Genomic DNA, 11,168 nt, shown 5'->3' with positions numbered 1-11,168 from the left:
CTCTCTCTCCCCCCTCTCTCTCTCTCCCCCTCTCTGTCTCCCCCCTCTCTCTCTCCCCCCCTCTCTCTCTCCCCCTCTCATCTCTCCCACCCCCCTCTCTCTCTCCCCCCCTCTGCTCCTCTCTCTCCCCCCTCTCTCCCCCCCTTCTCTCCCCCCTCTCTCTCCCCCCTCTCTCTCTCCCCCCTCTCTCTCCTCCCCCCTCTCTCTCTCCCCCCCTCTCTCTCTCCCCCCTCTCTCTCTCCCCCCTCTCTCTCTCCCCCTCTCTCTCTCCCCCTCTCTCTCTCCCCCCTCTCTCTCTCCCCCCTCTCTCCCCCCCCTCTCTCTCCCCCCTCTCTCTCTCCCCCCCTCTCTCTCTCCCCCCTCTCTCTCCCCCCCTCTCTCTCTCCCCCCCTCTCTCCCCCTCTCCCCCTCACTCTCTCTCCCCCCTCTCTCTCTCCCCCCCTCTCTCTCCCCCCTCTCTCTCTCTCTCTCTCTCTCTCTCTCCCCTCGCCAGTAATTGCTCTGCTTTCTCCACAGGCAGTCAGTCCGGACGATCGATTTGTGATTACAGCTGACCGCGATGAGAAAATTAGAGTCAGTTTACTGGAGCAGCCGTTCGTCATTGAGGCCTTCTGTCTGGGACACCGCGAGTATGGCCACCGTCTGCTCTCCCTGCGGGGTTAACGTAGCGCAGTCTGGGGAAATTCGAGCAAGCTCCTCTGTAACTAAATCTCTCCTAATTTTAAATCGATGCCCCCCCCCCCCCACCTGTCCCTGACTCCACAACTACAGGAAATGGTCGTTCCCTCTTCACTCCATCAAATCCTTTCAGCTTTAAAACCTCTCTGAAATCTCCTGTCAGCCTCTCTGCTCGAGTGCAAATAGTCCCAGCATCTCAAATCTCTCCTCATAAATACAGTTCCCCATCCCTGGCATCACTTGGTGAATCCAGGAACAGGAGACGGCCATTCAGCCCCTCGAGCCTGTACAGTCTACACTGTCTGCTCTCTCTGGCTTTAATGTCCTTTCTACAATGAGGCCTGAAGCTGTACACAGTTTCTAACTGTGGCCTAACCATTACCGTTGGCAAATGCACCATTACTTCTTTGCCCCTAATTATAAATCCCAAATATGGATATCTTTTTTGAAGCTTTATCTATGTACACTCTCATTCGGAGAATTCTAAATGTGCTCTTCCATTCCTTGTTCCTGCTCCCAGAATGTATAACCTCACACTTGCCAAACCCTTCGCTGTTCAGTTCCCAGCAAATTTCGCCATCGTCTTCTCTGTGCACAGGTGCGTTATCTCCACATTCAGTGTGAGGACCACCCATTGACCCCAACTCTTACTTCACTGGGTCTCCCCCAACATTTCTACCCAGTCAGCTACACGGGAGGAGGGGGGAACCGGGCAGCATTGGCCAGCTAGGTATGGCCCGTGGGGCAGCGATCTGCTCTGGGTCTGGTGCCTTATTCCCGATGGGAATGAGCTATACAAGCAAGTTGGTGCCAATGTGAACATTGATGGTGTAAGGAGGCAGTGGAATTCACTGGGTGGATGGTGCAAGAACATGAGATAGGAGCAGGAGTGGGTCATTTGACCCCTCGCACCTGCTCTGCCTTTAAATGAGCTGATCTGGTCATGGACTCAGCTCCACTTCCCTGCCCGCTCCCCATAACCTTTTACTCCCTTATCGCTCAAAGATCTGTCTACACCTTAAATATATTCAATGACCCAGCCTCCACAATTCTCTGGGGCAGAGAATTCCACAGATTTACAATCCGCTGAGAAGAAATTCCTCCTCATCTCAGTTTTAAATGGGTAGCCCCTTATTCTGAGACGATATCCCCTAGTTTTAGTTTCCCCTATCAGTGGAAATATCCTCTCTGCATCCACCTTGTCGAGCCCCCTCAGTATCTTATATGCTTCAATAAGATCACCTCTCATTCTTCTGAACTCCAATGAGTATAGCCTCAACCTACGCAACCTATCTTCATAAGTCAACCCCCTCATCTCAGGAATCAACCCAGTGAATATTCTCTGAACAACCTCCAATACAAGTATACCCTTTAAATAAGGAGACCAAAACTGTACGCAGTACTCTAGGTGTGGCCTCACCAATACCTGTACAGTTGTAGCAGGACTTATCTGCTTTTATACTCCATCCCCCTTGCAATAAAGGCCAACATTCCATTTGCCTTCTTGATCACTTGTTGAACCTGCATACTAACTTTGTGTTTCGTGCACAAGGACCCCCAGGGCCCTCTGTACTGCAGCACTTTGCAATTTTTCTCCGTTTTTAAATAATAATTTGCTTTTTTATTTTTCCTGCCAAAGTGGATAACCTCACACTTTCCCACATTATACTCCATCTGCCAAATTTTTGCCCACTCATTTCGCCTGTCCATATCCCTTTGCAGATTTTTTGTGTCCTCCTCACAACTTGCTTTCCCACCCACCTTTGTATCATCAGCAAACTTGGCTACATTACACTGGGTCCCTTCATCCAAGTCATTAATATAGATTGTAAATAGTTGAGGCCCCAGCACCGATCCCCGCAGCACCCCACTAGTTACTGTTTGTCAACCGGAAAATGACCCATTTATCCTGACTCTCTTTTCTGTTAGTTAGCCAATCCCTCTACCCATGCTAATATATTACCCCCAACCCTGTGAACTTTTATCTTGTGCAGTAACCTTTTCTGTGGCACCTTATCGAATACCTTCTGGAAATCCAAATACACCATGTCCACTGGTTCCCCCTTATCCACCCTGCTTGTTACATCTTCAAAGAACTCCAGCAAATTTGTCAAACATGATTTCCCTTTCATAAAACCATGCTGACTCTGCTTGATTGAATTATGCTTTTCCAAATGTCCAGCTACTGCTTCCTTAATAATGGACTCCAGCATTTTCCTAATGACAGATATTAGGCTAACTGGTCTATAGTTTCCTACTTTCTGTCTGCCTCCTTTTTTAAATAGAGGTGTTACATTTGCGGTTTTCCAATCTGCTGAAACTGCCCCAGAATCCAGGGAATTTTGGTAGATTACAACCAATGCATGCACTATCTCTGCAGTCACTTTTAAGACCCTAGGATGCAGACCATCAGGTCCAGGGGACTTGTCTGCCTTTAGTCCCATTATTTTACCGAGTATTTCTTTAGTGACAGTAATTGTTTTAAGTTCCTCCCTATCGCCCTTGATTATCCACTATTAGGATATTTTTAGTGTCTTCTACCATGAAGACCGATACAAAATATTTGTTCAAAGTCTCTGCCATTTCCCTGTTCTCCATTATTAATTCCCCAGTCTCATCCTCTAGGGGATCAACATTTACTTTAGCCACTCTTTTCCTTTTTATCTACCTGTAGAAACTCTCACTATCTGTTTTTATATTTTGTGCTCGTTTATTTTCATAATCTGTCTTCCCTTGCTTTATTATTTTAGTCATCCTTTGCTGTTTTTTTTAAGTTTCCCAATCCTCTGTCCTCGCACTAGTCTTCTCATTGTATGCCCTTGTTTTCAATTTGATACCCTCCCTTATTTCTTTAGTTAGCCACGGATGGTTATCCCTTCTCTTACAGTCTTTTCTTCTCATTGGGATATATTTTTGTTGAGAGTTATGAAATATCTCCTGAAATGTTTGCCACTGCTCATCAACTGTCCCACAATTTAATCTATTTTCCAAGTCCACTTTAGCCAACTCTGCCCTCATACCTTCATAGTCTCCTTTATTTAAACTTAGTACGCTGGTTTGAGATCCAACTTTCTCACCCTCCATCTGAATGTGAAATTCAATCATGATATGATCACTCATTCCAAGGGGGTCCTTTACTAGGAGATTGTTTATTAATCCTGTCTCATTACACAGGACCAGATCCTGTGTACCAGATGGTGTAAGGAGAGGTGGATTCAGAGTGGGTGCTGGGTGTAAGGAGGGGGTGGGAGTCACCTGGTGGGTATTTCTGCCCTCTGCATGTGGGGCTATATTTAAGGACACGTTACAATCCACGATCGATAATTGATTGCTTTTGCACTAAAAATGTTTTAATTATCAAATAATTGAATGAAGCCATGTAAATCACACAGCAAATGCCTCTCCATCCACAGGTTTGTTAGTGCGCTGTTCTGTCCTCCAAACCACCCACGGCTCCTTGTGTCCGGTTCTGGGGTAAGTGCTCAACTTGCAGTCCTTCAGTCAGTACCCGGGCAGTGATGATGGGCCCAATGGCCTCCTGTGCTGTGCACCGTGAGCTTTCTGAGCTGTACAAACTGAGAATGGTTTTGGTGCTGTGTGGGTTTTAATCGCTCTGGCTTCCCATCCCCAGGATGGGACCGTTCGCTTGTGGGACTACGAAAATGGGAAGGAGCTGCACTGCTTCCAACTGAGTGATGGGTGTCAGCAGGTGAGTACTGTCTGTGGCTCGGACTCACCACCACCCCCCCCCCCCCCCCCCCCCCGGTACCCTCACAGGTCTATCTGTGGCTTGGACCTGTCCCCCCCCCGCAGGCCTATCTGTGGCTTGGAACCCCCCCCCCTGTCTGTCCATGGGCCGGACCTCCCCCCCCCCCCCCCTGTCTGTCCATCTGCAGCTCGGACCCCCCCACATCCGTTTACGTCTCTTTCCCCCCCCCCCCCCCCCCCCCCACCGCCATCCATCCGTTTACCTCTCTCTCTCTTTCTCCCCCCAGCCCCGTGGCACTGACCCTGCTCTAACCTCTGACCTCTGTCTCTGAATTGCAGGCCAGATGTGCTGTGGTGAGGATGGCCCATTGCAGGCAGGGGGATTTCTTTGCGGTTGTGTGTGACGGGTAAGTACAGAATGACTCTGCCCGGATTGTCTGCTGATTACATGTCCACACCACTCTGGGATTCTCCTCTTGGAGTGGGGCCGCTGCTCCCAAGGCCCGGACCTGCTCCTGTTGCTCACAGAGCTGTGTTGGGTTCCGTTTGGGCAGTCATGCCGTTTCCAGTGAGGCTGAAATCCAACAGCCAGTAATTTAGCTCCAGCTCACACAGAACTTGCCTCCTCACTCGCATATCTCGGGAATGGAAAGTCACAGTATGGGCCGCCAACTGAAGCAGTGTAGAACATAATAGAAGTCGGCCATTTGTCACCTCAAGCCTGCACCACCATTCAATAAGATCAAGGCTGATCTGATCATGGACTCAGCTCCACTAATACAAAAGCAAAATACAGCAGATGCTGGAATCTGAAATAAAAACAGCCTGCTGGAAATCTCAGCAAGTCAGGCAGCATCTGTGGAGAGAGACAGACCCGAAACATTAACTGGTTTTCTCTACACACAAGCTGCCTGACCCGCTGAGATTTCTAGCATGCTGTTTTTATACTCAGCTGCACTGTTTGGGACAGTGTAGAGGGAGCTTTACTCTGTATCTAACCCGTGCTGTACCTGCCCTGGGAGTGTTGGATGGGACAGTGTAGAGGGAGCTTTACTCTGTGACATTGCCCTATGTGTTTCTCTGTACTGAGGCCCGGATTGGTCAGTTTCTCCTCAGTGCGTATCCTGGAGCTGGATGTGGAAGCTGTGAGGCTGGTTGAGCGGCAGATGATTGCGGTGAAACGGAGAGCCTGGGACGTGGTGTTCGATGACTGTGCTGGGCTCTGGATCCTGGATGGTGATGTGGCTGTTGTGTACCGACTGCACGAAGGGCAGTGGCAGGTGAGCATGGGTCAAAGCTCAAGGAAGGTCAACATGGGGATGTTGGTGTCGGAGTTCACTCAACATCGGAGTCTGGTCTTGGGGCGGGGGGGTGGCGGGCGTGGAGGGGTTTACTTGCAACACAATCGCACCCTGTATATTTACTGACTCATGGGAGTGGGGTATCGGGGGTGCTGGGGGCCTTCTGAGATTTCCTTACTGTGACAACCAATCCTACATCAACATTTCCAAATCCATGTTAATGCTAACATGTGTTCATCTCTCCCAATAGAACATTCCAGACCATCCAGAGCAGATGAGGATTGAAGAGGTCATTCGTGCTAACTGGCCAGTGTTCCAGGGTAAGAGATATATCCTACCCCAGTGAGAGTCGGTGTGTGTGGGACCCGTACCCCAGTGAGAGTCGGTGTGTGTGGGACCCGTACCCCAGTGAGAGTCAGTGTGTGTGGGACCCGTACCCCAGTGAGAGTCGGTGTGTGTGGGACCCGTACCCCAGTGAGAGTCAGTGTGTGTGGGACCCGTACCCCAGTGAGAGTCAGTGTGTGTGGGACCCGTACCCCAGTGAGAGTCGGTGTGTGTGGGACCCGTACCCCAGTGAGAGTCAGTGTGTGTGGGACCCGTACCCCAGTGAGAGTCGGTGGAGAGTTTTCCATCACACTCCTGACTTGTGCCTTGCAGATGCTGGAAAGGCTTTGGGGAGTCAGGAGGTGAGACACTCGCCATAGAATACGCAGCCTCTGACCTGCTCTTGTTGCCACAGTATTCATATGGCTGGTCCAGTTGAGTTCCTGGTCGATGACGACCCCCAGGATATTGATGATGGAGGATTCGGTGATGGTAATGCCATTGAATATCAGGGGAGGTGGTTAGACTCTCGCTCATTGGAGATGGCCATTACCTTAATACATTCCAGCTTGTAAAAACTCACTCCCAGCCTATATATAAACCCACCGTACCCCCCAGAGATTCCAGCCTGTAACTCACTCCCGGGTATCTGTGATTCTACACACAAACCCTCGATTAGACTCCAGCCTATAACAGTGGTTCTTTGCCTTTCTTGTGACAGGTTCAGCCGCTGAAATCAACTACAGCAATTTGTACAAAATGAGCATTGATACCATGACCGAATATCGGTTGAAGAAAGAGCAGCGGATGAACCAGCGACAGAACAAAAGGGAATGGGAGATGGGGAAGGTGACTGGAGACTGTAAAAGGATGAGGGTGGGAGAAGCTGCGATGTGATGCTGTGCACACTGATTCCAGGCCTTTCTCAATAGTCTGGACCACATAACGGTTGCTTGGAGAGCTGGCCACATGTCTGGAGCGCCAATGGGCAGCTCGCTGTCACTGGAAGCTGTGAAATTGTGTGTCGGGCACGGGGCTGTGGGGGAGCAATGGATGATCTGAGGACGAAGAAGTGTTTAAAAACCACCAATTAATAGAATGAATGGGTGTTGCACCAGCCGTGTCCAGTGGATGAATTAACCCCAGAACATAGGAACAGGAGCAGGCCACTCAGCCCCTCGAGCCTGAACTGCGACCTAACTCCATAGACCCACATTGCCTCTATATTCCTTAACACCCTTGGTTAGCAAAATATAATTCTCAGGTTTTGAATTATTGATTGAGCTAGCAATTACCCAGCTCTGGGGCAGGCTTAGCCCGGCCGCAGGTGACTGGAACCTGTTCGGGTAATCTCGCAAATTCCAATAAAGCAACAATATTCGAGGTCAGTCTGGGAAGAACAGCCTTTATTCTCCAACATCTCTCAGCACCAGGGAACACGCTGTGAACAATAAATCGATGCTCGCGTCACCAGGGTTTCTTCCAACATAACCACCAAATCTCAGTGAATGCCGCGGGTTCAAAGGTGACTTCTTGTACGCAATATTTGCAAATAAACGAATTTAGTCAAATACATTTTCACAATTGGAACTATGGGGTTAAACAAGAATTGCAAATAACCAGGAATGACTGGAATTATTTTTGCTATTTATTGGGATAATTTTGACACGGGGCAACAGCCATGCTTTATTCACCTCCTGACCTTGCACCATAACTGCTTATATAGCACCTGTACTGTAAAATGTCCCAAGGTGCCTCACAGCAGCATGAAACAGAAATTTGACACTGAGCCACAAAGAGAATTGGGACAGGTGAAGGTCAAAGAGGGAGGTTTAAAGGAGAGAGAGGCAGAGGGGAGGTTTAGGGAGGGAATTCTAGAGCTTGGGGCCTTAGCAGGTGAAGGCACGGCCGCCAATGGTGGAGCGATTAAAATTGGGGATACTCAAGAGGACAGAATTAGAGGAGCGCAGATAGCTTCTAAACATAGGAGCGAGGAAGTATTAAGGGATTTAGCATCTTTGAAAGTGGATAAATCCCCAGGCCCGGATGAAATGAAGCCCAGACTGTTGAGAGACACAAAGGAGCAAATAGCAGAGGCTCTGACCGTCATTTTCCAATCCTCTCTGGCTACAGGTGTGGTGCCAGAGGACTGTTAATATGGTACCTTTGTTTAAGAAGGGAGAAAGGGATAGACCGAGTAATTATAGACCAGTCAGCCTAACCTCAGTGGTGGAAAAATTATTGGAAAAATTCTGAAAGACAGGATAAATCTTCACTTAGAAAGACACAGATTTGTTAAGGGAAGGTCATGTCTGACCAACTTGATTGAATTTTTTGACGAAGTAACAAGTATCTATGAAGGTATGGCTTTTGATAAGGTCCCACATGGTCATGAAAGTAAAAGCCCATGGGATTGAAGGCAAAGTGGCAAGTTGGATCCAAAATTGGTACAGAGGGAGGAAGCAAAGATTAATGGTGATGGATGGTTTTGCGACTGGAAGGCTGTTTCCAGTGGGGTTCCGCAGGGCTCAGTACAAGGTCCCTCGCTTTTTATAGTATATATCAATGATTTAGACTTGATTTTAGGGGGTATGATTAAGAATTTTGCAGATGATACAAAAATTGGCTGTGTGGTTGATAATCAAGAAAGCAGCTATCAATCAACTGGTCAGGTGGACAGAACAGTGGCAAATGGAATTCAATCCGGAGAAGTGAGGTAATGCATTTGGGCAAGACTAACAAGGCAAGGAGCATTAAATGGTAGAACAGTGAGAAGTGTAGAGGAACAAAGGGATCTTGGAGTGTATGACCACAGATCCCTGAAGGTAGCAGGAGAGGTAGATAAGATGTTAAGAAGGCATTAGCCGAGGCATAGAAGATAAGAGCAGGGAGGTTATGCTTGAACTGTATAAAACACTAGTTCGGCCACAGCTGGAGTACTGCATACAGTTCTGGTCACCACATTACAGGAAAGATGTGATTGCACTAGAGAGGGTACAGGGGATTTAAAAGGACGTTGCCTAGGCTGGAGAATTGGATAGGCTGGGGATGTTTTCTTTGGAACAGAGGAGGCCGAGGGCAGAGCTGATTGAGTTGTATAAAATTGAGAGGAGTGGATATAAAGAGTGGAACAGAGCAGACAAAAACAAGGAGTGATGTCACAGGACAGCAGGTAGGTGATTGGTGGGTGAGTATTCGGTTTTTTTCTTTAAACTAAGCTGGGGAACTATAACTTACATTATTAAATATTAGCTCAACTAAATTAATAACTATAAATTATTTGATTTTAAAACTTTATTTATTTGCTTATTTAAAGAACTCAAGATGGCAGGGCAGGCTGTGTGCCGAGACTGTAGTATGTGGGAGTTTGTGGACAGAGTCCATCCCGGATTTCCACTGCCTTCAGTCACTGCGGCTCAGAGTCATTGAGATGGAGAGCGAGTTAGAGATACTCCGAAACATAAGTGAGGGGAAGGAATATCTGGATAGTTTTAGCCAGGGACGTGGCTGTTGCCGCGTAGAAGTGTTCTGCGCAATCGCGCTTCTGGCTCGTTAGAGGAGCGTGCTCCTTTATTTTTTAAAAAGCAAAAACATCACGCCTCCGGCTCTGGGAGTGCGCAGTGCGCTTCTGTGCGTTGGCAGCAATCACTCCGTTTATTCAGTGAAAGCACAGGTTCAGGAAAGGGAAGGTGTGACTGTTAGGGAGCCGGGTAGCAGGGATTTTGGAGAGGTGAAGAAGGAGGCCCTGCCCAACAGGTACGATGTACTCGCTACCTGTGAGGATATGGAGAAAGCCTCTGGGAGGACAGCCGCAATGCAGACCAAGGCACTGTGGCTCAGAAGGCTGTCCGAGGGAGAGCAGAATAGAAATGCGGTAGTGGACTCTAGATAGCGTCCTCTGCAGCCACGATGGAGAATCCTGAAGGGTGTGTTGCCTGACCAGTGCCAGGGTAAGGGATATCTCACGCAATTTGGAAAGGCAGTAAATCCAGTTGTGGAACAGGGAGGAAGTCCTGCTGAAAGAGTATCAGGAGTTAGGAGCAAAATTTAAAAGCAGGACCGAGAGGATAATTTCTGGATTATTGCCTGAGCTTTGTGCAAATTGGCACAGCAACAGTCGGATCAGGAGAATTAACACATGGCTAAAGAGCTGGTGTGGGAAAGAGGGATCCTTTTCATAGAATGGTTACAGCACGGAAGGCCATTCCGCCCCACCCTTTCTCTGTCGCCCTTCAATTTTTTTTCCTTCAGATACTTACCTAACTCCATTTTGAAAGATAAAATTGAATCTGCCTCCACCATCCTTTCAGATCCTAACCACTCGCTGCGTAAAAACGTATTTCTTTTGTTGCCTTTGGTTCTTTTGCCAATCACCTTAAATCTATGTCCTCTGGTTCTCGACCCTTCTGCCAATGGGAACAGTTTCTCTCGATCTTCTCTGCTATGAGAACAACCCCAGTTTCTCCCGTCTATCAAAGTCCCTCATCCCTGGAACCATTCTCGTCAATCTTTTCTGCACCCTCTCTAAGGCCTTCACATCCTTCCTAAAGTACGTTGCTGAACCAGTGCTTTATACAGGTTCATCATTTCCACACTTTTGTACTCTATACCTCTATTTATGAAGCCCAGGATCCCGTAAGCCTTCTTAACTGTTTTCAACCTGCCCTGCCACCTTCAATGATTTGTGCACATATACCCCCAGGCATGCACCCATTTTAGGATTGTGCCATTTACTTTATGTCCTCTCTTTATTCTACAAAATGGATCACCACACTTTTCCACATTAAACTTTATCTGCCACATGCCCACCAGCCTGTCTATGTCTTCTTGAAGTCTATCACTATCCTCCTCACTGTTCACTGTACTTCCAAGTTTGGTGTCATCTGCAAATTTTGAAATTGTGCCCTGTACACTGACGTCTAAGTCATTAATGTATATCGAGAAAAGCCATGATCCCAGTACCGACCCCTGGGGAACACCACTGTATACCTTCCTCAGTCCGAACAACAACTGTTCACCACCACTCTGTTTCCTGTCCCTTTTATTCCATGGGTTCAACTTTGCTGGCAAGCTTATTATGTGGCACTTTATCAAATGCATTTTGGAAATCCATTACACCACGTCAACCGCATTACCCTCATCAACCCTCTCTGTTAC

At 48.0% G+C, this 11,168-nt stretch overlaps 1 protein-coding gene across 1 annotated transcript in view; it reads left to right on the top strand.

Annotated features, from left to right (window-relative positions):
- The window catches only part of wdr4 (WD repeat domain 4), a 10,070-nt gene extending 2,488 nt beyond the window's left edge, over nucleotides 1-7,582 (top strand). The window contains exons 2-8 of the mRNA XM_070892686.1: nucleotides 494-629; nucleotides 4,092-4,152; nucleotides 4,310-4,387; nucleotides 4,726-4,793; nucleotides 5,492-5,666; nucleotides 5,938-6,007; nucleotides 6,733-7,582. Coding sequence (XP_070748787.1) covers nucleotides 494-629; nucleotides 4,092-4,152; nucleotides 4,310-4,387; nucleotides 4,726-4,793; nucleotides 5,492-5,666; nucleotides 5,938-6,007; nucleotides 6,733-6,908 — 764 coding nt within the window. The 3' untranslated portion in view covers nucleotides 6,909-7,582. The remainder of the gene's footprint in view (nucleotides 1-493; nucleotides 630-4,091; nucleotides 4,153-4,309; nucleotides 4,388-4,725; nucleotides 4,794-5,491; nucleotides 5,667-5,937; nucleotides 6,008-6,732) is intronic.
- Nucleotides 7,583-11,168: the final 3,586 nt, after the last annotated feature.

Source organism: Pristiophorus japonicus, chromosome 11, assembly GCF_044704955.1.
Source record: "Pristiophorus japonicus isolate sPriJap1 chromosome 11, sPriJap1.hap1, whole genome shotgun sequence".
NCBI lineage: Eukaryota > Metazoa > Chordata > Chondrichthyes > Pristiophoridae > Pristiophorus > Pristiophorus japonicus.
The sequence above is the reverse complement of the archived record's forward strand: the minus strand, read 5'-3'. Positions and strand labels throughout refer to the sequence as shown.